At 40.4% G+C, this 25,183-nt stretch overlaps 2 protein-coding genes across 6 annotated transcripts; both read left to right on the top strand.

Annotated features, from left to right (window-relative positions):
* The first annotated feature begins 8,269 nt into the window (after positions 1-8,269).
* On the top strand, positions 8,270-10,225 carry LOC125549343 (putative NADPH:quinone oxidoreductase 1). The gene is made up of 2 exons (XM_048712780.2): positions 8,270-8,439; positions 9,531-10,225. The coding sequence occupies exons 1-2, from the start codon at positions 8,340-8,342 to the stop codon at positions 10,037-10,039; spliced, it is 609 nt and encodes a 202-aa protein (XP_048568737.1). The 5' UTR covers positions 8,270-8,339; the 3' UTR covers positions 10,040-10,225.
* A 4,031-nt stretch (positions 10,226-14,256) lies between these two features.
* On the top strand, positions 14,257-17,241 carry LOC125549341 (uncharacterized). Of its 5 annotated transcripts, none has more exons than XM_087514159.1 (5): positions 14,257-14,368; positions 14,477-14,877; positions 14,985-15,029; positions 15,939-16,345; positions 16,904-17,241. In XM_087514159.1, exons 2-4 carry the CDS (start codon positions 14,482-14,484, stop codon positions 16,311-16,313), a joined length of 816 nt encoding a protein of 271 aa, XP_087370285.1. In that variant the 5' UTR covers positions 14,257-14,368; positions 14,477-14,481; the 3' UTR covers positions 16,314-16,345; positions 16,904-17,241. The 5 variants fall into 5 exon arrangements, with proteins under 5 accessions (XP_087370285.1, XP_087370283.1, XP_048568733.1 ...); XM_087514157.1 differs by having other exon boundaries at positions 14,477-14,901; positions 16,909-17,241; XM_048712776.2 differs by having other exon boundaries at positions 14,477-14,901.
* The last annotated feature ends 7,942 nt before the right edge of the window (positions 17,242-25,183 follow it).

Genomic DNA, 25,183 nt, shown 5'->3' with positions numbered 1-25,183 from the left:
GCAATGAGCATTGTCGTCTTTCCAAAGTGGAGATGATAAGTATGGAGTGTCAAACCGAAAAGGAGCTAAAGGTAGGTTTCATATTCTCTCATTCTATCTGCCAATGACACAACCCTATGTGCACTGAACGTTTACTTTACCTAGACTACGAAACTGAAAGTACTTTGTGGGAATCAAAGGGATAGTTCGTAAGATAACAAAGTACTACAAAATAAAAGTTAGATGTTGTAATCTAAACTCGCGATAAATAAAAGATAGTAGATGTGGAGCAGCGGTGGTAGGTGTTGCGAAATTAAACCTAGGGAATTGGCTATGATACTAGATCTATAACCGTGCATTGCAGATTTATATGTGGGGGAGGCCTATGCGAACATGCATCAAAAGCCAGTTTCATTGTCAATATGTAAATATGATTGGAATCCTAGCAAGCATCAACAACTACTAAGAATTAATTAAGGTAAGCTAAGCTTGGATCATCCTTGCCGTTAGGAGTTGAGGTGCCATCCAGGTAGAAAGAAGGAGTGGCCAGGATCATGCTTGGTTGGTTCGAGTCAATGTCAGCATGGGAGACCGGCGTGTTAAACTTTATCATGTTTTGGGGGGGCATCAACGTCTGGCAGAAAGTTGTGACCAACTTTAAGCGATTTTAGGGTTTCATCCAAATCCGGTTGCCAAAATGTTGTTTTACAAGATGATTGTTTTGCTCAGTACTAGAAATTCCATTGTCACCGCAGAAACATTGAATTGTTAAAGCAATCATATAAATTTAATTTTAAACATTGAACTATATACAAAGACCATAGATTTAGGATCTACAAAAATGTCACGATGTTGTTGTGGTGGGCCTTTCGAGTGAGAGTAATGAGATCACGGGATTGAACCCCCCTACAAAAGAGGTCTTTTGCGGCAGAAAAGAATAATTCTTAACCATTCTCAAGCACAAGGACAAGATCTCGGTATTCAGGCTTCAAAATAATTTTTTATTTGTTTTTATCTAAAACAGATATTTTTGGAAACCAACTGTACCCTATTCAACCTGCTTTGTTTGACAAAAGAAAAAATTCTTGCGTCAAATTTCAGGATCTTAGCCTGGGGTGGGAAAATAAGTTTTAACCACACAACACACTATTTGATTCATATAGCCAAAAATAACATTTCATATTGTTACAACAATATATTAATTAGTAGTTTTGGTATGAACACCATTAAATCTACGTTCATATATTCATCCTTGTGTGTGTGTGTGTGTGTGTGTGTGTGTGTGTGTGTGTAAACTGTTAATTGTGTTTCTTCATGGTACAATGAGACCATAGTGTAGAAATGCAATTATGATCTCCAAACCAAACACATAAAGCCCCTTAGATACACCACCTAATACACCACCAAAGAGATAAATACAATGGGTCAACTGCCTTTAAAAATGCAATGGGTACAATGAGACCACATTGTAGAAATGCAATTATGATCTCCAAACCAATCACCATAAAATGCCTTAGACTACACAATTAATTGTGTGTGTAAGCGGTTAATTATGTTACTTCATGGTACAACAAGACCACACCGTGGAAATGCAATTATGAGGTCCAAACACATCACATAAAGCGCCTTAGATACAACACCTAAGAGATAAATACAATGGATCAAGTACCTTTAAAAATATACTGTGTGTGAAGAGAACCGCTAAGAGACAGTGTAATAGAAGTTCGTGAAGGTTAATACTTTGTGTTCATGAAGTTTAGAGGCAGAACCAGGATTTCTCAAAGCCTAGGGCTAAAACTAAAGTGACTACAAATAAAAAAATGTGGGGGACTACAAATAACGTTAAATACCGCGTACAAATGCATGTTAGAAGTACATCACCATTACAAATGAAATATAAGTTCACTTTTACTCTGAGAAGAAATCCGACAAAAGAAATAGTTAACAAAAAAAATGAAATATAAGCTCATTTTTACTGTGAGAAGAAACCCTTGTACCATATTAGTGAGGACTTGCTTTATTTGAGGACATCATTCTTCACCAGCAATATTAGGACCGGAAACTGTAAGCATAAAATAGAGTAATTAAAATCAAGATAATGGACATGTACTAGGTCAATTGTTCATATGAATTACAAAAAAAATATTATCGTAAAGTGCACAAGGTAGTAAACCATTGCATTTCCTTGCATTTTTTTCCGAGTCCTACTCGTTCGGTTGGTCATTCATTGATGTGTTTGATGCAGGCTGTTTGAATGTTGCTTGAAAAACAGATTTAATTGTCCGGGTCTTCTTCATCTTTGATTGGTATTTTTTCCTGTTAACAAATAACAAAGAAATAAAATTTAGCATTACCAATTCCTTGATTTCGGTTGATCAAAAACGAACTAGGGAAAAAGAGTAGAGGGTACAAGAGATCACAAACCTAATCGGTCAGATATCCAGTCCATTGTGTAGATGGCGCAGAACATAGCGCTAGAGGGGGTAGCTCCGATGATGCGAGAGATGATCCGATCCAAGGCTCCGAGCGCCAGCCGACTGGGCGTAGGTCTGGACGTTCGTCTGTCTAGTCGAGCGATCGCCACTAGGGGAACTGGCGGCGCAGCGTGATCGCTTGAGCGAGATCTATTTCCTGATCAGACGAGCGAGAAGAAGAAACGGTGTGGTTGGGCTAGCGATCATGGCATCGTGGGCTAATTGCGAACTGGTAGCGATGGCTGGAAAGCTACGTATATTGCGCTATTATATGGGCTGATGCCTTGGCTGCGTTTACATGGCTGGGGCTGGGCCGTTTATGCGTACAAAAATGGAAAAAAATTAACTGAATGTATAACTACTAGTTGGGCCACGCCCTTGATGAAGTTTAGACTAACCACAATGGGAGTAACTTAACTAGTAACATCAAATTTCAATACAAGATTGTTTATGTGCCAGCTAATTAATGAGGAGAGAGGGGTTTGTGGTAACTTAGATAGTTACTGTAACATCACACATTTCAAGGCATCATGAGTATATAGCCTAATAAATAAAATATTTCATGATACCACTCATATGTTACTACCCACTATGGAGGTAGTAACATAGACTAGTAACATCAGCAAGTTACTACTCTATGTTACTCCCCACTGTGAGCAGTCTTATGAACGCGCTAGGAGACAATACAGTAGAAGTTCGTGAAGTACTTTGTGTGCTAAGAGGCAAGTGGTTATTTTAGAATAGTTGCATGTCAAATAAATGATGATATTATGAATAGATGGGAATAGATCGGAAGTTTTCTCGTAAAAAATAAATAAATGAACGGTTAAGTCTTTCACACTATGCTTTGAATGATTTGGCTGAAATAAACATCTGCTCTCGGGAGCTCCTAACCAGCGCTTCAGGCGCCGGCTGGCTCTACCGGCGCTCGCTAGCGACGCGTAGCGGGCCGGCCCATGAACCGAGTGAACAAAGCAGACATGAAGAAGAAAAAAACAAATCCGAACTGAAAATATGGGAACAGTGGGATTCGAACCTAGCACAAGATCATTCGTGGCTTGATGCTATAACCACTACACCGCACTAGTTCTTCTGTACACTCCTAGAAAAACCATCCTAGTTAACGTTTCCTTAGCAAAGCCAATATAAATCTTTTTGAAAAAAGAAAAGGTAAATTTGAAAACAAGATCATCGATTTCAAGAAAATTTCATAGATTTATCTAAAAGTTCATTGATTATAGCATCGATTTTGAAAAAAGGCCATCCATTTTGAAAAAAACAAAAAGAGTTCATCGATTTTGAAAAGAGTTCATCGTTTCGAAAAATGAGTTCACAGGTTTTGAAAAAAGTTCATTGATTTTGAACAAAAGTTCATCGGTTTTGAAAAAAGTTCATCGATTTTGAAAAAAGTTCATCAATTTGAAAGAAAATCCATCTGTTTTGAAAAAGAGTTCATCGATTTTGAACAAAAGTTTATCGAATTGAAAAATAGTTCATCGGTTTTGAAGAAACGTTGACAAACTTAAAAAATAGTTCACGAATTTTAAAAAAAAGTTCATCGATTTACAAAAAGTTCATCGAATTTGAAAAAAAGAATAACTTATTTTGAAAAAAGTTGATCAATTTTGAAATTTTTCATAAACTTTTAGAAAAGTTCACTAATTTAAAAATAAGGTTCATCGAATTTGAAAACAAATGCAAGGAATTTTTAAAAAGGTTCATCGACTTAAAAAAAGTTCACTGATTTTGAAAAAAAGTTCACCGATTTTGGAAAATGTTTATCCAATTAGAACAATGTTCATATATTTTGAAAAAAGTTCATCAAATTTAGAAAAACGTTCATAAAATCCGATGAAGTTGTTGTATCGAATTGGAAAAAAGAAAAAAGAAAACGAAAAGAAGGAAAAGAAAAAGAAAAAAAATGGAAAAAAAAGAATTAAAAGAGGTACAAACTTGTTTGCTAGCACGTAAGGAAGGTTGGCTGGGGTTGTTAGTGTGTCTTGTACATAAACTTGGCTGCGTGAGTTCGAAACCCACACCAGCGTCATTTTTGCAGCAGTTTACAAAAAGGAATAACATAACAAATGGGCTGGCCCATTGTCGAGCGGGGGTGTGCGCCCTGTACCGATAACACTATAACGGGCGCTTAGAGCGCCGTTTAGGATTCACCTCTGCTCTCTGCACCTCCTCCTAGAGAGTTCCTTTTCCCGCGGGACCTTTCTATCTGTAGCGTTCTGCAGTAGAATGTCGGAGTTTGGCGCAGAGTGCCAAACTAACGGGCCGGCCCAGGTAGCGAACACGGCAACGCGCAAAACAAATAAGGAAAAAATATCGCGCAATACATGGAGGACTCGAACTCCGGACATGTGACTCCAGACTTTGTGTCCCAAGCCACATGAGCTGCTGATGTTTCTTGATTAATATGTGACGCAAGCTATTGAGAACCTTTAGTGGCATAAAATTCCTAAAAATGTTTGGCGCGACAGGAATTGTACTTCGCACATCCTGGCAGTAAGAATAGGTACAGAACCAGTGTAATACAAGATAATTGTTGTTTGAAAATGCAACGTGGTTTAAAAGAACTACAAAAGAGACGACAAATCTAAACATTTTGGGGAATTTCAAACACAATTTTTTAGGAAAGTGAATATTTATTCAATCCAAAACATTTAAAAATTTGAAATTTATTTGAAAAATTCTATGGAAAATCAAAAAAATTAATCTTAATTTTTTTTAGCAAAACGGGGAGTTCCTGAACAAATTTTAACACTTGGTAGTTTTTCGAAAACATGAACATTTTTTGGAAATCTGAATGATAATTGAAAATGAACATTTTCTGCATATGTAAACAAATTTTGGAAACTCTGACCAAAATTTGGAAAAGGAAAATAATTTGAAAATTTCTACCATTTTATAAAATCACGAACATTTCTTGAATTTGTGCAAAAAAAATTGAAAAGTAGGAGCATTTTTTTTGAAACCCCGAATATTTTTTCAAAGTTAAACATTTGTTTTTGGAAAACCACGAACAGTTTTTGAATTAGTGAACAGAATTTCAAAAAATGGAGAAAATTTAACCTTCTGAACATTTTCTGAAACCTGAACAAATTTTTTAAAAAGGGAACATTTTTTGGAAATTTGCACATTGTTTTTGGAAAATCATGAAGCGATTTTGAATTTGTGAACAAAATTTGGAAAAAGGGGGGAAATCTCACCTTTTCAACATTTTTTTGAAACCTGAACAAAAATTGCAAAAAGCGAACATTTTTTCAATCTTGCGATTTTCTGTGAAAATTACGAATAGAATTGAAAAAACATGAACATGTTTTGAACATCTGAACAATTTCTTAAACACCAAGAAAAAGTTGGAAAAGTTGTATAGTTTTTCAAATATGTGAGCAATTTTTGAAAGTCACGAACATTCTTTCAATTTGTGAACAAAAAATAAAATAGGAACATATTTTGAATGTTTGAACAATTTTTGTAATTCACGAACATTATTTAAATTTGGGAACAAAATTTTAAAATAAGAACATTTGTGTAAAGTATTTAAAATTTGGGAGAAACACCAGAATTTTTTGAAATTTATTAACATTTTGAAAAAAGAAGAACAATATTTTAACTTGCCGCAAGGAGCAGCAAATAGGAATTCCCTTTTCCCGCAGCCTCTCCGGCCTCCTCCCCTCCCCTTCTTGGCCTTGTCAGTGGCAAGTTGGGCGATGGTCCAATGGGTGGGGGATCCAGCTAGGTAGAGCAGCCGTTTGTACTTTGCCGTTCTGGACCTACATCAGTTTTGGAACAAGTTGCGCCTTAGTCATGTATAGTCACTAAAAAATCCCATGATCGACACCGGACTGTAAAAAATTGGTTTATGGATTTCTTTTCATAATTCCTTGTATTTGACGATAGCCGAGACTTCACACAAGTTGGAGCGTAGTAGGCGGCCGTCTCTGGCAATGTATCGTCCAATGAAAGGTTTTCTATCTTTATTTTTTGAGCCGGGTTTCCAGTGTTTTTTACATAGTTAACTATTTAAAAATATGTTTATAATAATTAAAAATATTTAAAATGGTCACCTCGTGTTTACAAAAATGTTTTGTTTGTGTTTAATTTTTTTTCAGTGGGTCTTTTCGCCGTGTACTAAAGACATTCATCATATACTTTTTAAAATATATTAAAAACTGCTTACCATCTATTTAAAAAATATTGTATAAAGAAAATAAAAAATTAAATAGTGCAAAAGGAGAAAATAGGAACAGAAACCAGGAGATATAACAAACCATACCGAAATCAGAAAAATAAAAAACTAACTAAATCCAAAATAAAAATTCGATAAATAAAAATAAAAATATAAAAAAGAGACACTAAAACAGAAAAGCGAAGTAAACAAAAACTGAAAAGAGAAACCCTGTAGGATCGCATCGAATGAAAAACAGCGGGAACGCAGCCACCGAGCCGGCCCCTTTCGCCTCGTTTTTCTTAGTCTCGTCCAAAGAAGAAGACCTTGATCTGCACAAGACCGGCAACTCCAACGTAGGACCCCAAACACATGTCCGTTTTATCTGAAATTTCAGGGTACCCCTCAAAAAAAAAATTCTGAATTTCAGGGTAGAAAAACAGATACGCCCGGCTGCTTGTGATCGTGCGGCCGACCCGCCGCATCCCAAACTGTCTGTATATTTGGGCTTGAATTTTGCCAAGAAAAACCCAAATAAATGTTGCAAATAATATAAAAATATTAATATAAACATTAAAAAGTCCACACGTTCACAGTAGCCAAGTTCAACACAGTTCTTAATTAAACTAAAACTTAAGAGACATAAATTAAACTAGATAAGGCCCGTCGCTGGTGAGGCCGCCGTCATCTTCAGTAGCCGCCGTCCTACTCGTCGTCGTCGTTGGTGAGGTCAATGTATGGAGGTGGCTGCCAAAGGTGGGCTGGCGGCCCCTGTAGACCGAAGGTGCCTGCAACACCTCCTCCCGTGGCTCCTGCTCCTGCTCTGTTAACCGCGATGGCATGGATGACCATGGCCCGACACCCACCGCGTCGGCCATCTCCGGCGCTGAGGACGACCAACTCCACCGTTTGCCCACCAGGCGCGGGTTTCGCACGGCAATGGCGGCTCCTCCACCACCTCCTCCTTGACGGTCAAGCCAGCTCCGGGATGGCCACATCGCTGTCCACAGAGAGGGACAATTGGGTTTCAAAGCCCTCCCATTGGCACTCGTCGTGGGTGTTTATGAAGTCTTCCATGACCCGCCTCATGAGCTCGGCCTCCTCCTTCTCCTCCTCGATCATGGGAGGTGGTGGTGGCGGGGACATGAACGGAGATGGCGTCGGTGTGAGGTCGTGCACACGCCTACGCCCGCACGTTTGGGGTCGGCTCTCAGTACAAGCAAGACGCGGGCGGCGAGGGCTCGGAGGACAACTGACCTCATTCGGTTCATGCGTTGGAGTTTCCCGTACCCGCGAAACGGCGAGGCGAGTGACGCCATCGATGAGGTCTGAATACAGAGGTGCCGGCTGCTGGCTGTCTCCCTCAAAGTGGAGTGGTCGTTGGCCATATGCCCACGTGCATCCATGAGTAGTATTCAATAATATTGTTCCTAGATTAGGCAACTATAAGAAACATGATGCCATCGATGACGATCTATGCTTTTCCACTACTGACCGGTACATGTCACGAATTCAGACCTGATCGAGCTTCACGTCAACGAATCCGACGTTCACGATGACCTGGCTGAGATCGATTTTTGGTCATCTATTTAAGGCAGCCGTCTCCTCCGCCAATGGACCGCACTCACCTGATCGAGCTCCACACCAGTGACCCAAGCAGCCACTCACTCTCAGGTCATCACAGAAATCAAGCTCGAAACAAGGGGAAAATGGAAGCCGTTGCGGCCTCGGCGAAGCCCACACTCCGCGTGGCCGCTCTCAGCGGCTCCCTCCGCAACAACTCGTGGCATCACGGCCTCATCCGCGCCGGTATGTTTGAACATATTCAATTGAGAAAAGTCTGAAATAAATCTTGAGTTCGTACTCTTAAGTCTGAATTGAACCCTAGCCTTGAAATCCTGAAATTGTCACCCTATACTCGTTGATCCCGGTCTATCCCGGTTGATTTCTACAAAATACTTATTTGGTGCACCGGGAGAAAGGATGTCTCCGGTAGGGATTACACAATCTCACGGACTACACTAGTCCACATGTCAGATTCTTTTTTTCTTTTCTTTTTTTGCGGAAACACATGTCAGATTCATCTTCTCCATTTTCCTTCTTTCTATCTCACTCAAATATGAAGCTAACGTGCTAGCACAGAGCATATATCAGATCCTGATTGGTTCGGTTGTTTCTGTCATTATTAGCTGTTTCCTTGTATTTCTTGTATTCAGGTAAGTGAACCTCATATATATGATACAACTGAAGTTACTTTTTGTAGTAAATAGAAAGTTTAGGTTAGTTCAGTCCTTGCAAACAAATGCTCAGTTTAGCCATGTCAAGCTGATACTTCCACCATAATATATAAAAAAATGAATTTGGTATAAAAAAGGGTGATACGTGGGGAACTTTTTTTTTGGGTACGTGCTACAAGTAGCGGCACAATGCATTTTCCAGTGTGCCCCTATATTTGTTGAGACTAGTATGTTTTACTAGATCAGGATTGCCCTTTTTCCAGTGCACCAAAGGAACATTTAGCAGAAATCCGCCAGGATAGACCGGGATTAGAGAGTACAGAGTGTCGGTTCCAGGGATTTGAAGGTTAGGGTTCAATTCAAACTAAGAGCATGAATTCAAGGTTTATTTTAGACTTTTCCCTATTTAATTTTCTAGACGGTAAGTGTCACACATCATGTACGTGGCACTCCGGCCATTACATTTTTCGATGAATTGTAGTAATACATGGCAAGTTTCTGTCAAAAAACAAACTGAAATATGAAAATGCCATGTTTGCGAAGTAAAATTACCATCCTTGCATAACTAAACTTGCCAACAAAATGTTCATAGTAGCCATGTGCTCGTACCTGATGTGTGGGGATTATGTGCAGTGCTGACTGTGCCTTGCATGTGTGGTGCAGCCGAGGAGCTGTGCGAGGAGTGCATTCCAGGGCTGCGCATCGACCACGTCGACATCTCCGGCCTGCCCATGGCCAACCCGGACCTCGAGACCGACGGTGGCGACGGTTTCCCGCCGGCCGTGGAGGCGTTCCGCGACAGGGTCAGCGCCGCGGACTGCTTCCTCTTCGCCTCGCCCGAGTACAACTACTCCGTCACCGGCTCGCTCAAGAACGCGCTGGACTGGGCATCGAGGGGCACACACAAATGCTGGGCTGACAAGGCAGCGGCGATCATCTGCGCGGGGGGCGACTTCGGCGGGGGCAGGGCGTCGCTCCACTTGCGCGAGATCGGGATATACCTGGACCTGCACTTCATCAACAAGCCGGAGCTCCACATCAGGGCGTACGAGGACCCGCCCAAGTTCGACGACAAGGGGAACCTCATCGACGCCCAAGCCAAGGACCGGCTCAGGAAGGTGCTCCTCTCGCTGCAGGCATTCGCGCTCAGGCTCCAACGCAAAGAGAATTGACTGAAGATCGAACAAATTTGGCACAATAGCAACCTACCTAATCTGCATTTCCGTTGAGGTGATAAACGCTTTGGGCTGTGGCCATTGGGTATTACACACGTGTTCGTTAGTCTAAGCACTTTTTACTTTGTATTCGTGTACTCGCGTTTTGTAATTCCGTTAAAAAAATGTAATAAATTCATCTTCGAGAGTCGTTGTACTGTATGCTAATTATGTTTTAGTGTTTACTAGTACTACTAGTTTACTAATTTCATAAATACAACATTTCCATGTTTATTCGTTTGAAGCATTTCCATGATCATAAGGTGATACACAAATTAAGATGCGTACAACCCATAGATGCACCTCTACCCCCCCCCAATTTCACCCTTTTCAGAGTTACGTTGTCTCCATTGCCCCTTCCACCTACTCGTCCTGTGACAGACACACCTCTATTGCCTCCTTCACCCCCCTCCGATTTCACCCTTTTGAGAGTTGCCTTGTCTCCATTGGCCCTTCCATCTACTCGTCTTGTGACAAACGCACCTCTACACCCCCCCCCCCCCCCCCGCGATTTCACCCTTTTGAGTTGCCTTGTCTCCATTGGCCCTTCCACCTACTCGTCCTGTGACAGACGCACCTCTATTTCGTCGTTTACCCCCCCCCCCCCCCCCCCCCGATTTCACCCTTTTGAGAGTTGCCTTGTCTCCATTACCCCTTCCACCTACTCATCCTGTGACATCGTCGCTGGTCAGAGTGGGGACCGGAGCGGAGTTCGGGCCGCTATAGTACATAGTAGGCCTAGGTTACTAGTTGCCTTAAATGCACATGTCCTAATGTCATGGTGGTGTTCGGTGCAAAACATTGAGGCAGCTTGTGGTGGCCTACCATCTTCTCTCTCTATATAGCCTTCCATGGTAGAATCAAGCTACTTATGGTGCAGACATGGAGTTTTCTAGGGTTATGTCAATAAGCTGCTCGAAGAGCTAGATCTGGCAGCCAGGCATGGCTATCGTTTCCTCCTCCTTGCTCGTTGTGAGACGACAAGAAAGGTGGGGGTGGATCTCGCATCACCCTCCTTAGATCTGGCGCTCCTAGGAGTTATAGAGATGGCTTAGATTATTCTCCTTGTTCAGTCTGGGCATTGTTGACCTCGACAACTGGAGGGTTGGATCCTTAAACAAATCATCTCCAGTGTGCGGTTTAGAATTACTATTGGCCGATGGTTCTTGTCTCCCTTTGCCTTCATCTTCAACCTCCACATTGTGGCCTTTGATCCATTGGTGGGTATCAGCGAGGTGGTAGGCATAGACCGTGGCTAGAGCGTCTCCGATGAAGTTGGAATTTCACTCATGGATCAGATTGATTTCCTTTTTGGGGGGTGGGGGCCTTTGTGTAAGATGGACTTGATTGTATATTGAACTTTCTTTGTGGTCCGCTTATGTGTGTATTACAACCCTGTATGACTAAGTATGTGATCCCCACTTACATAAGTCTTTGAACATGCAAACATTTCATTTCAGCATGTGAACATACATGCATGGGAGAAGGTTCCGCCACAGCATGTAACCATGCATAGGCAAATATCCAAGATGCAACCATGCATGAGAAAAAGATCAGTATATTATCCTACTTGTATTCAGTAAATATTGTTAACTAAATAAAAAAATATGTATGTTTAGTTTCAGTTCTCATATTATCAATCCAGAAATTTTTGTTTCATACATCCAAATCTCGCTCAAATAAAGTTATTCAATTCCCACAGCAACACGTGGAGTATTATTTCACTTTTTATATTATTAATACTAGAAAAGAAACGCACTACACTGCCTAACATCATCCAGACGCAGAAATGTAGTATTTGCCAATATAAACATCTTATGTTGATGCTATCTCTGTTCTCTGATAGTACCAGTAATAGCAAGAAAGTGAGCATAGAAACCAAAAAATTACGAAATTATCTTCAACAGTTTTGGCTGCTCAACTTACTACACAAAAGACAGTGCCGCAGAAAAAAAAGAACCACCTTTCTTTGATTTTTGTTCTTGCTTGCTTCTTGCACGGCCTCCTGATGTCCACCGCTTTGTCCGTTGCTTCATCCACTTCCGCAAAGCAAAGGTTCGGTGCTCACAACCAGTTGGTCCCCAGTTGTCGACACCTGATCACCGGCATGATAATGTTTTAGTGCCTCATGTTGAAGTATAGACGCATCTAACTGGGTACTCCCTTATTTCATAATGTAGTGCATATAGATTTTTTTAAAAGTCAACATTTGTAAACTTTGACAAAATTTATAGTGAAAAATATGAAACTACTCCCTCCGTACTAAGCTTGAGGCACTTATTTTGGGACGGAGGGAGTACATCTTATGATGAATCTAACGATATATATTTGCAATTCTAGATGTAGTTGTTTTTCTCTATAAACTTTGTCAAATTAAAGTTTGTGAGGTTTGACTTTAAAAAAAATCATATGCACTACATTATAAAACCGAGGGAGTATATTATTTGTCATGCTGCTTTGGTGGACTTGCTCAATAATTCAAAAATGAGCGCAAAGGTAACATATTAGTTCGCTTAGTGACTTAATGAGCTTGCTCTCAAAGCATGCATTGGTTCCCGTACTTCCAGATACCCCACAAAAAATAAGAGCCAACCCTACAAGTTTATGATGAGAGCCCATACAAATATTGTGCGAAGATTCCACGATGATATATTGCGCGCTACTCTGCCATTTGCTACTACTCCCCTCTTCGCACATGTTTCGTAGTGAAGGATTTTAAAAAAGAAGCTGTATCACTTCCTTCTCAAGAAAACAAATCATGCCACAATTCTAAAAGCCTTTTGCCATGCTACCAAAAGAGGCAGGAGGAAGTCCGTGGGTGCATTTTGGAAAGTCGACATTTATCCCGTGAAGTCATGTCAAGGTGTGTGCGTCTACGCGGAGATGCTCGAAACCATCCGAATTTCTGTTACTTGTCCATGAGCTTGGTAATTGCCTACTTGGTGTTTCTCCATCCAAATATTTTAATTCTCAAAATTGAAGTGGAGAATAATAGGATCAGCACGTACCACCACTTCACCAAAGTTGTAGTCTTGCTTTCGAAGCAAAGAAAGATCTCCACATTCCATCCGTTCTTTTCTCTATCGGATGGAAACTTTTGAGCAGGTACGGACTCGACTAATTCTACCGAATGGCATTGATGCTTCAGTGCTTTCCTGCTCATTGGCATTACGTACCAAATATTGTAGATGGCGAAGCATCTGCCAACATAATTTGTAACACAAGCTATCCCTGTCAACCAATTACGACACGAGGAATTGCTTTTGAACAACAAATGAGAAGGACAAGCCAATGAATAGTTACCATGTGAAAAGGTAGCATCGGTAGGAGCATATAGAAGTAGGCAACGCCACTTTCATGTGTGAGTGTGACTGGTTGTTCTTTTTTCTTTTGAAGATTAACTACGCAAAATACTTCAAAATTCTAGTCTAGCTTTTAGTGTCGAAGAACAAAGGGAACAAAGGGATATTCAATTGCACCCTGGTGAACATCAAAATTTAAAAATACCACAATAATTTTGAAAAAGACTGAAATGGCGAGGAACATATCCAGCGAGTGTTCTACCTACGTGTAAAATTTTGTGGATTTTTTCCAGAGCACTATATATGAATCTCATTTCATCACAAAATATTGCACATAAGTAGAACACTCAACCATATTTGTCCCAAAAAAGTATAGACTTTATATTTACTGTTAATCCTAGGTGTATGTGAATGTGAGACCAGGAACCAAAACACCGTCCCCACCGGAGTCTCGAAATACTGGCGGCCTTACCCTTCCACCTAATCAAAGGTTCAAGAGGATAAGCAAGCTATGCCTTGGAACATGGCCAGTACTTAGCAGACGTTGTCACTACGGGTGAGGCCTATCTGTGCGAGCATTTTATTAGCATAAATGTGATGTATACGCATGACTTATCCTGCTTATATTGGGGAAAAAAAGATGTTACTTTTGTGAAAGAATGTACTGGAAATCGTGAACGTATCTCCTTGTCTCTTTATCATAGCATATATGAGCAATCATAGGAGGTACTACTTGATTCGAGCGATGTTATTATTGTCCTGCAGTTTGGCATGAGAGCATCAATGCCTCACACTTTTACAGCTGCTTGCATGATTGAAGGAACATTTTGGACCGGGAGGCATCTTAATGACATGATTATTAATAGGGCCAGGGATTTGCTTCTGAGCAAACACAAGACTGGAGTCACCAGTTACAAGCTTAGAGGAAGAAAGAGCGGAAGAGCTCCCTGCCTCCCGTCAGGTGGTAAAAGGAGACAATAACAAGGTACGTCAATGCCCTGCTCATCATCTTGTCTACCACTTCTAATTTTACTTAATCTTGCCCGTTTAACTTTTTTTACTTAATCAGCTGATCTGTTCTACAATCAATTAGGCAGGATGGCTGATGCACTGGGCAGCGTGACAAAGGCTCTCGATATTGTGTTCAAGATCAAAGAGGCTGTGGATACAGTTAAACAAAACGAAAAGGATTGTGAACAGATCAAGAAGCGTGTGGAGAGGGTCCAACACACGCTCACGCTGTTCCAACAGGATGTGGAGCTGATGAACTCCGCGGGGAGCCGCACTGCACTGGAGGCGTTGCGTGAGGTCCTCAGCGAGGCCCTCGAGCTCGTCACAGGCTGCAAGGAAGAGACTAATCTGTGTTGTCTCCTCATAAAGGCCGGGGAGGTGTCCAAGAAGCTGAACAAGGCAGACCAGACCATATCTAATATAAACTCTGAGGTGTCGCTTACCATCATGCTCTGCATTGCGCCGCACACCACCAAGCCACTTGTACGTTTAATTTCTCCATGCATAGTACGTAATATTTTTAGTGGTGTTTCTTTTGATGTAATCATGAATAATGCATATATAACTGATGGATTTTAATTGTCTAACAGAAACTCTACCAAGCACCGGATGAACATGGCCGTTCGCTGCAATTGGTATTACTGGGTGGATCTTTTGTACATTCTTAAAATTTTACTCTTCAGAAATATAGACTTTTTGGTCATGTGATTCTAAGCTTGCAGGCCCTGGTTGCTTAGTATCAATAACTATAAAACCTATAATTTTTTGAAAGAACACATCAAGACAATATTGGCATGAGATTCATCAACTCACAAATTTTGAGTAAATGACAGTTTTACCCCCTAAAATACTTTTCGTGACATTGCTTGCCAACTTCATAAATATTTCATCGAATTTTACCCCATCAACTTCACATTTTTGGCATTGCTTACCCCGTTTGATAGAACTTATTCTGTTTCATATATTTTGGCAAAAATTTACCCATAACTTTACATTTGTGACACTAAATTACACCTCTTTTGTTATTAAAAAGGTGTAATTGATGTCACAAATGTAAAAGGGAAAAAATGTGACGATTTCCAAATGGGTAAGCAGTATCACGACAAGTATTTTATGTGGTAAACTATCATTTAGTCAAAAAGTTTCAACTATAATTTTGATCCACGCATTCAACATCACACATACAAATTAAGCTTTATGAATAGTTGCTAAATTATATCATCCTATCCACAAACTTGTAACATATGAGTCTGTCATATTTATTTTACCATGTTTGAAATTTTCACTTGAAATATTTTGGAATGATTTATGAATCTTGTGTCAATCTGTTATGAGATCATTTTTATCTTGTATAGACTACCCGCATCCACCTAAAGTGCATATATTTTTAATAGTTTCCTTGGGCCTACTGATCTAAATAATCTAAATATCCTACCAAATGAAGCTTAGATGGTATTGAATGAACCCTTAGTGTTTTATAAATTCGATTAGTTTATCTCTACTACTTAATCCTATTAATAATAACATATGGCATTATTGTGAAGGTCAAACAAACACGAAGCGTGCCACCTACTATTTCTGAAATTGCGGTGGAAATCAAGGTAGCGGTGGACAGAGTCCAGAGGAACAAGGAAGAGTGCATTGAAGTTGATAAGCGTGTGAATGGTGTCAATGCCCTCCTTTCACAGTTCGGGAATACAGAACTAATGAAGGACCCATCCATGAGTGCTTCAATAGAGAAGCTCCATACGACCTTTTGCATTGCTCGCACACTCGTCATGGAGTGTCAGAAAAGAAATATTATTTTCATTCGATCTGGTTGGGAGTTGTCCAAGCAGCTACGTGAGGTACTGGATCAAATTGATCTTGCCCTTGATGATATGATCACCATTAGTGCGAACTATGCCTGTACAGTGTGAAAGTCATCTGCCCTAAATCTCAGCTTCCCAAGGTATTACCCTTTTCCTCTACTTCGGCCTGCCACGGTATCCAACTATGTATATAGTTTGAGGTATCCAAATATGCAATTATCAATTCTAGGTGCATATAGCCACAAGTTTGTTGACCTGCATGATACTTCCTTCACTCCTGAAAAAAATGTGCACCTACATCTAAGCTAGTTTGGCGACCCAAAGGTTCAGAAATCAGAACAAAGTAAATCATTATGTGACAGTTATCAATTTTGTACCTCCAGTGAGCCCACATCAATGTAATATATAGAGGCTATAATTTACACTTTTCTGGTATCTAAAAGCAATGCCATTAAGCCATTGCATAAGCACAATTTAGCTACTTAAGCTGCTAAACACACACTCTAATAAAGACTACCAACTCTATAGTTCTTGAGGAGATAATATTTGGTAATTATTTTTGTTCGTTTAAAGCTCCCAACTCCAAATGTACGTGACCAAACTGGAGTTATAGTGAACTAGGGCTAGATTTAATTAGTTCCGCCTCATTGATGTGACAATCACTCATGCGTAAAGCATCCATTTTTGCTTAATTGCAGTGCAGATTTGAAGTAAATGATCAGGGAAAAAATATGGTGGCCAAACCGTTCATGAGCCATGACTACAGTAATCGCGCAATTTGTCCGAATCAAGTTGGACAGTTGATGGGTTGTATTACACATATCGATGATTGTCTACTTTGGCAACATTAGTGGTCATCAGCTTGCGCAAGTTCTTTGTGAAACTCATAACTAGGTATCCATGATTTTTATCTACGAAGAAAAGTCTAGAAACAGCATGTCTGGTCTTTTGTTCCCTCCATGTATTATGGGCGGCTGTATGAGAATATACGGAGTATTTGTATGTTGATATATCTATGACAGTGTTCTCTGCCTTATTGTGTGTTTGTCACAGAAGCACAATGAAATGGTAAATCCAAGTATTTGGATTTCTCATTCTTTGGTTTGCACGCAAAGATTTGGCACTCTCACTACATAATACCGGACAGAACAAGGAAAGAGGTGTGTTCTTGATAACATCATTCTATCTGAGAAGAATGAATTCCATCGTCAAAAAGAAGAAGGGTGAATTATTGCTCTAAATCATGGCAGATGAATATTATTACGAAGTTCATAAAATATTTAGTACTTCTAGTGCTTGCTAAAAGATATATGTGCGCTATTTACAATTTGAGCAACGCCGCAAGCACATTGTCCATTCTACTACTAGTATTTACTCGTGGTGGCAATATGCCAAAATTCGTCAATATACTGTGTGGAGATTCTAATATTCGAGATCGCTAATCACATAATTTTTTTTTACATTTGGGTGTGTCTAGTTCACATGCAACACGCATACCAGGCAAAGATGCATGTGACCTCCAGGCCAGCGGCGTGCTCGATATTCTTGGTTGCCAAGCAAACAACGTCCATGCATGTCTCAGGTCAGGTCAGGTCAATGTGCCCCAGGACTACAACCAAATACACACTTAATGGGTTGTTTCCATTTCCAAAAAAATAATGGGTTGTTTAGGCTTTATTAACAAACTTTTTTTTGAGACAAATTAACAAACTTTTTTAAACGATTAAGACCTGACCTCGTGTCGTCCTCGGCCCATGATTCTATATACTGAGATTTGCATACGGCCTTATATATATGAAGCCCGCAATTTATTTTTCAGCGATGGCAAGGGATGAGTCCATGGATTATTTTCCCAAAAAAAGTGACACCATCGTTGATGTCTCAGTACTCATGCTGCCTGATGCTATCTGTCACGATTACAACATGTACCATGCAGGCAGCACCAAGTGATGCCCCGGCCCATCCAACTAGGTAGAAAAAGAATGGGGCATCGGTTTGAGTTTTTCTCACCCAACGCCCAAAACTGAGGCTATCATTACAATGGTCGATCATCTTCTACCCGCCCCACCCCCCTAACACCCAGCGCCATCTTTCACCTCATTTCCCCCCTTTCTCTTCTCCTTTTCTTCTTTCTCCCATAGAGCAGCGGCCTCCTCTGCAAACTACTCTGAAACACTCCAAGGCTACTATGCGAGCTCCACCTGGCATCCAAGCCAAGTTAGACAGTGGGCCAGTAGGTTTGAAGCATACCGTTGGCCATGCCCTTAAGGTGTCAACTATCCAGCATTACCTCGTGGTGTGTTTCGTGCATCTCCAACGCGAATTATTGAAATGTCCGCAAATGTTCAGACCAAAAAATATGAACACTTTTAGCTGTCCAACCCGGATGTAAAATATCGGCCGAACCAATTCGGACGTTCTAAATCCCTTGGCCCGGCCTTAAACCGGAGGAGCTTTGGGGGAAATCAGACATCTGTCATGTCGACGTTGGACAAATCGGTCCCATCCACAAATTGTCTTCGGCTTTAGAACCCTTCGCATTGATGTTGCTGATAGGTTCACCGCCTAACCGCATTCACATTGGTGTGCCGCCTAAGAAGCCTACTCTAACTCTTAGTGTCGACCAGCTAGATGATATGTCTCCAATGTATCTATAATTTTTGATTGTTTCATGCTATTATATTATCTGTTTTGGATGATAATGGGCTTTATTTTACACTTTTATGTTATTTTTGGGACTAACCTATTAACCGAAGGCCCAACCCAAATTGCTGTTTTTTTTGCCTATTTTAGTGTTCCGCAAAAAAGAAATATCAAACGGAGTCCAAACGGAGTGAAGCCTTCGGGAGAGTTATTTTTGGAACGGAAGCAATCCAGGAGACTTAGAGTAGACGTCAGGGAAGCTTCGAGGTGGCCACGAGGCAGGGAGGCGCGCCCCCCACCCTCGTGGGCCCCTCGTGGCTCCCCTGACCGACTTCTTTCACCTATATATATATCAATACACCCTAAAAACATCGGGGAGCAGAATAGATCGGGAGTTCCGCCACCAGAAGCCTCTGTACCAACAGAAAGCCAATGTAGACCTGTTCCGGCACCCTGTCGGAGGGTGGAATCCCTCTCCGGTGGCCATCTTCATCATCCCGGCGCTCTCCATGATGAGGAGGGAGTAGTTCCCCCTCGGGGCTGAGGGTATGTACCAGTAGCTATGTGTTTGATCTCTCTCTCTCTCTCCCTCTCTCGTGTCCTTGAGGTGGTACAATCTTGATGTATCGTGAGCTTTGCTATTATAGTTGGATCTTATGATGTTTCTCCCCCTCTACTCTCTTGTAATGGATTGAGTTTTCCCTTTGAAGTTATCTTATCGGATTGAGTCTTTAAGGATTTGAGAACACTTGATGTATGTCTTGCACGTGCTTATCTGTGGTGACAATGCGATATCATGTGATCCACTTGATGTATGTTTTGGTGATCAACTTGCGAGTTCCGTGACCTCGTGAACTTATGCATAGGGGTTGGCACACGTTTTCGTCTTGACTCCCCGGTAGAAACTTTGGGGCACTCTTTGAAGTTCTTTGTGTTGGTTGAATAGATGAATCTGAGATTGTGTGATGCATATCGTATAATCATACCCACGGATACTTGAGGTGACATTGGAGTATCTATGTGACATTAGGGTTTTGGTTGATTTGTGTCTTAAGGTGTTATTCTAGTACGAACTCTATGATAGATTGAACGGAAAGAATAGCTTCATGTTATTTTACTACGGACTCTTGAATAGATCGATCTGAAAGGATAACTTTGAGGTGGTTTCGTACCCTACTATAATCTCTTCGTTTGTTCTCCGCTATTAGTGACTTTGGAGTGACTCTTCGTTGCATGTTTAGGGATAGTTATATAATCCAATTATGTTATTATTGTTGAGGGAACTTGCACTAGTGAAAGTATGAATCTGATGTATACTACACAACCTTCTTCTTGTAGACATTGTTGGGCCTCCAAGTGCAGAGGTTTGTAGTATAGTAGCATATTTCCCTCAAGTGGATGACCTAAGGTTTATCAATCTGTGGAAGGCGTAGGATGAAGATGGTCTCTCTCAAGCAACCCTGCAACCAAATAACAAAGAGTCTTGTGTCCCCAACACACCCAATACAATGGTAAATTGTATAGGTGCACTAGTTCGGCGAAGAGATGGTGATACAAGTGGTATATGGATAGTAGATAATAGTATTTGTAATCTGAAATTATAAAAACAGCAAGGTAGGAAGTGATAAAAGTGAGCGTAAACGGTATTGCAATGCTAGGAAACAAGGCCTAGGGTTCATACTTTCGCTAGTGTAAGTTCCCTCAACAATACTAACATAATTGGATCACATAACTATCCCTCAACATGCAACAAAGAGTCACTCCAAAGTCACTAATAGCGGAGAATGAACGAAGAGATTATGGTAGGGTACGAAACCACCTCAAAGTTATTCTTTCCAATCAATCCGTTGGGCTATTCCTATAAGTGTCACAAATAGCCCTAGAGTTCGTACTAGAATAACACCTTAAGACACAAATCAACCAAAACCCTAATGTCACCTAGATACTCCATTGTCACCTCAAGTATCCGTGGGTATGATTATACGATATGCATCACACAATCTCAGATTCATCTATTCAACCAACACAAATGACCTCAAAGAGTGCCCCAAAGTTCTACCGGAGAATCACGACGAAAACGTGTGCCAACCCCTATGTATAGGTTCCCAATGTCACGAAACCCGCAAGTTGGTCACCTTAACATACATCAAGTGGCACGTGGTATCCCATTGTCACCACAGATATCCACGGCAAGACATACATCAAGTGTTCTCAAGTCTTTAAAGACTCAATCCGATAAGATTACTTCAAAGGGGAAACTCGATTCATTACAAGAGAGAAGAGGGGGGAAGAAACATCATAGGATCCAAATATAATAGCAAAGCTCGCGATACATCAAGATCGTATCATCTCAAGAACACGAGAGAGAGAGAGAGAGAGAGATCAAACACATAGCTACTGGTACATACCCTCAGCCCCGAGGGAGAACTACTCCCTCCTCGTCATGGAGAGCACCGGGATGATGAAGATGGCCACCGGAGAGGGATTGCCCCCTCCGGCAGGGTGCCGGAACAGGGTCCCGATTGACTTTTGGTGGCTACAGAGGCTTCTGGCGGCGGAACTCCGATCTATTCTCCGTCCTGGAAGTTTTAGGGTATATGGAGTTATATAGGCAGAAGAAGCACGTCAGGGGAGCCACAGGGGCCCCACGAGGCAGGGGGCGCGCCCCCCACCCTCGTGGGCAGCTCCCGTATCTTCTGACGTGAGGTCCAAGTCCATCAGGTGTGTTTCCTTCCAAAAATAACTTCTCCAGTTGATTTCATTCCGTTTCGACTCCGTCTGATATTCCTTTTCTTCAAAACACTGAAATAGGCATAAAACAGCAAATCTGGGCTGGGCCTCCGGTTAATAGGTTAGTCCCAAAAGTAATATAAAAGTGGATAATAAAGCCCAATATTGCCCAAAACAGTAGATAATATAGCATGGAGCAATCAAAAATTATAGATACGTTGGAGACGTATCAAGCATCCCCAAGCTTAATTCCTGCTCGTCCTCGAGTAGGTAAATGATAAAGAGATAATTTTTGATGTGGAATGCTAGTTGGCATAATTTCAATGTAATTCTTCTTAATTGTGGCATGAATATTCAGATCCATAAGATTCAAGACAAAAGTTCATATTGACATAAACATAATAATACTTCAAGCATACTAACTAAGCAATTATGTCTTCTCAAAATAACATGGCCAAAGAAAGCTATCCCTACAAAATCATATGGTCTGGCTATGCTCTATCTTCACCACACAAAGAGTATTTAAATCATGCAGAACCCCGATGAAAAGCCAAGCAATTGTTTCATACTTTTGATGTTCTCAAACTTTTTCAATCTTCACGCAATACATGAGCGTGAGCCATGGACATAGCACTATAGGTGGAATAGAATGGTGGTTGTGGAGAAGACAAAAAGGGAGAAGACAGTCTCACATCAACTAGGCGTATCAACGGGCTATGGAGATTCCCATCAATAGATATCAATGTGAGTGAGTAGGGATTGCCATGCAACGGATGCACTAGAGCTATAAGTATATGAAAGCTCAAAAAGAAACTAAGTGGGTGTGCATCCAACTTGCTTTCTCATGAAGACCTAGGGCAATTTGAGGAAGCCCATCATTGGAATATACAAGCCAAGTTCTATAATGAAAGATTCCCACTAGTATATGAAAGTGATAACATTAAAGACTCTCTACTATGAAGATTATGGTGCTACTTTGAAGCACAAGTGTGGTAAAAGGATAGTAGCATTGCCCCTTCTCTCTTTTTCTCTCATCATATTTTAATTAAATTTTTTTGGGCCTTTCTCTCTTTTTTTATGGCCTCTTTTTTTCTTTTTTTATTTGGGCTTCTTTGGCCTCTTTTATTTATTTATTTATTTTTCGTTCGGAGTCTCATCCCGACTTGTGGGGGAATCATAGTCTCCATCATCCTTTCCTCACTGGGACAATGCTCTAATAATGATGATCATCACACTTTATTTACTTACAACTCATGAATTACAACTCGATTCTTAGAACAAAAGATGACTCTATATGAATGCCTCCGGCGGTGTACCGGGATGTGCAATGACTCAAGAGTGACATGTATGAAAGAATTATGAACGGTGGCTTTGCCACAAATACGATGTCAACTACATGATCATGCAAAGCAATTTGACAATGATGATGCGTGTCATAATAAACGGAACGGTGGAAGTTGCATGGCAATATATCTCGGAATGGCTATGGAAATTCCATAATAGGTAGGTATGGTGGCTGTTTTGAGGAAGGTATATGGTGGGTGTATGATACCGGCGAAAGGTGCGCGGTATTAGAGAGGCTAGCAATGGTGGAAGGGTGAGAGTGCGTATAATCCATGGACTCAACATTAGTCATAAATAACTCATATACTTATTGAAATATCAAAGAAAAGTATTACGCGCATGCTCCTAGGGGGATAGATTGGTAGGAAAAAACCATCGCTCGTCCCCGACCGCCACTCATAAGGAAGACAATCAATAAATAAATCATGCTCCGACTTCATCACATAACGGTTCACCATACATGCATGCTACGGGAATCACAAACCTCAACACAAGTATCTCTCAAATTCACAACTACTCAACTAGCATGACTCTAATATCACCATCTCCATATCTCAAAACAATTATCAAGTATCAAACTTTTCATAGTATTCAACACACTCATAAGAGAATTTTATTATTCTTGAATACCTAGCATATTAGGATTTTAAGAAAATTACCATGCTATTTAAGACTCTCAAAATAATCTAAGTGAAGCATTAGAGTTCATTTATTTCTTCAAAATAAAACTACCACCATGCTCTAAAAGGTATAAGTGAAGCACTAGAGCAAATGACAAACTACTCCGAAAGATATAAGTGAAGATCAATGAGTAGTCGAATAATTATTCAACTATGTGAAGACTCTCCAACATTTAATAATTTCAGATCTTGGTATTTTATTCAAACAGCAAGCAAATCAAAATAAAATGGCATCTAAGAATAGCAAACATCATGTGAAGAAGCAAAAACTTAGGATCAACCGATACTAACCGATAGTTGTTGAAGAAGAAAGGTGGGATGCCAACTGGGGCATCCCCAAGCTTAGATGCTTGAGACTTCTTGAAATATTATCTTGGGGTTCGTTGGGCATCCCCAAGCTTGAGCTTTTGTGTCTCCTTAATTCCTCTCATATCACGGTCTCCCTAAATCTCAAAAGCTTCATCCACACAAAACTCAACAAGGACTCGTGAGATAAGTTAGTATAAACCAGTGCCAAAACCTTATCATACTATACTGTAGCAAATCACTAAAATTATTATTCAACATTTCATACTAAATGCCTCTGCATATTTAATAGTCCTATACTCAAATAGAATCATTAAAGAAGCAAACATATGCAAACAATGCAAACATAACAGCAATCTGCCTAAACAGGATAGTCTGTAAAGAATGCAGAAACATCCATACTTCCCTAGCTCCAAAAATTATGAAATAAAATTCACACTGTAGTAAATTTATCAGAGCTTAATATGCAAAAGGTTTCAACATTTTATCACATTCTGAATTTTCTAGGGAATTATTGCAACAGCGGTAAACTTTCTGTTTTCAAACAGCAACATGTATACTTGTAACATAGGCATAGTAAAGGCTATCAATGCCACTTTTATTGAAATAAAATATGCAAAAAATTATTCTAAATAACATAAAGCAAATCCTAACAAAATAAATTGACGCTCCAAGCAAAACACATATCACATGGCGAATAAAAATATAGCTCCAAGTAACGTTACCGATGGAAGTGGACGAAAGAGGGGATGCCTTCCGGGGCATCCCCAAGCTTAGGCTCTTGGCTATCCTTGAATATTACATTGGGGTGCCTTGGGCATCCCCAAGCTTAGGCTCTTGCCACTCCTTATTCCATAGTCCATCGAATCCTTACCCAAAACTTGAAAACTTCACAACACAAAACTTAATATAAAACTCGTAAGCTCCGTTAGTACTCCCTCCGTTCAGAATTACTTGTCTCGAATATGGATGTATCTAGAACTAAAATACATCTAGGTACATCCATTTCTGCGACAAGTAATTCCGAACGGAGGGAGTATAAGAAAATAAATCACCACTTCAAGGTACTGTAATGAACTCATTCTTTATTTATATTCGTGTTAAACCTACTATATTCCAACTTCTCTATGGTTTATAAACTATTTTACTAGCCATAGATTCATCAAAATAAGCAAACAACACACGAAAAACAGAATCTGTCAAAAACATAACAGTCTGTACTAATCTGGATCAAACGTATACTTCTGGAACTCATAAAATTCTAAAATAAATTGC

This window comes from Triticum urartu, chromosome 3A, assembly GCF_056163025.1.
Source record: "Triticum urartu cultivar PI428250 chromosome 3A, HENAU_Tu73, whole genome shotgun sequence".
NCBI lineage: Eukaryota > Viridiplantae > Streptophyta > Magnoliopsida > Poales > Poaceae > Triticum > Triticum urartu.
This window is presented reverse-complemented; position numbering and strand designations above follow the sequence as displayed.

What these genes read in the sequence shown, in the direction of transcription:
- LOC125549343 (XM_048712780.2), top strand. Translation starts at nt 8,340, where the DNA reads ATGGAAGCCGTTGCGGCCTCGGCGAAGCCCACACTCCGCGTGGCCGCT. An exon ending in TCACGGCCTCATCCGCGCCG is followed by an intron (nt 8,440 to 9,530) that starts GTATGTTTGAAC and finishes TGTGTGGTGCAG; the next exon opens with CCGAGGAGCTGTGCGAGGAG.
- LOC125549341 (XM_087514157.1), top strand. Translation starts at nt 14,482, where the DNA reads ATGGCTGATGCACTGGGCAGCGTGACAAAGGCTCTCGATATTGTGTTC. An exon ending in GTTTAATTTCTCCATGCATA is followed by an intron (nt 14,902 to 14,984) that starts GTACGTAATATT and finishes ATTGTCTAACAG; the next exon opens with AAACTCTACCAAGCACCGGA. An exon ending in ATGGCCGTTCGCTGCAATTG is followed by an intron (nt 15,030 to 15,938) that starts GTATTACTGGGT and finishes ATTATTGTGAAG; the next exon opens with GTCAAACAAACACGAAGCGT.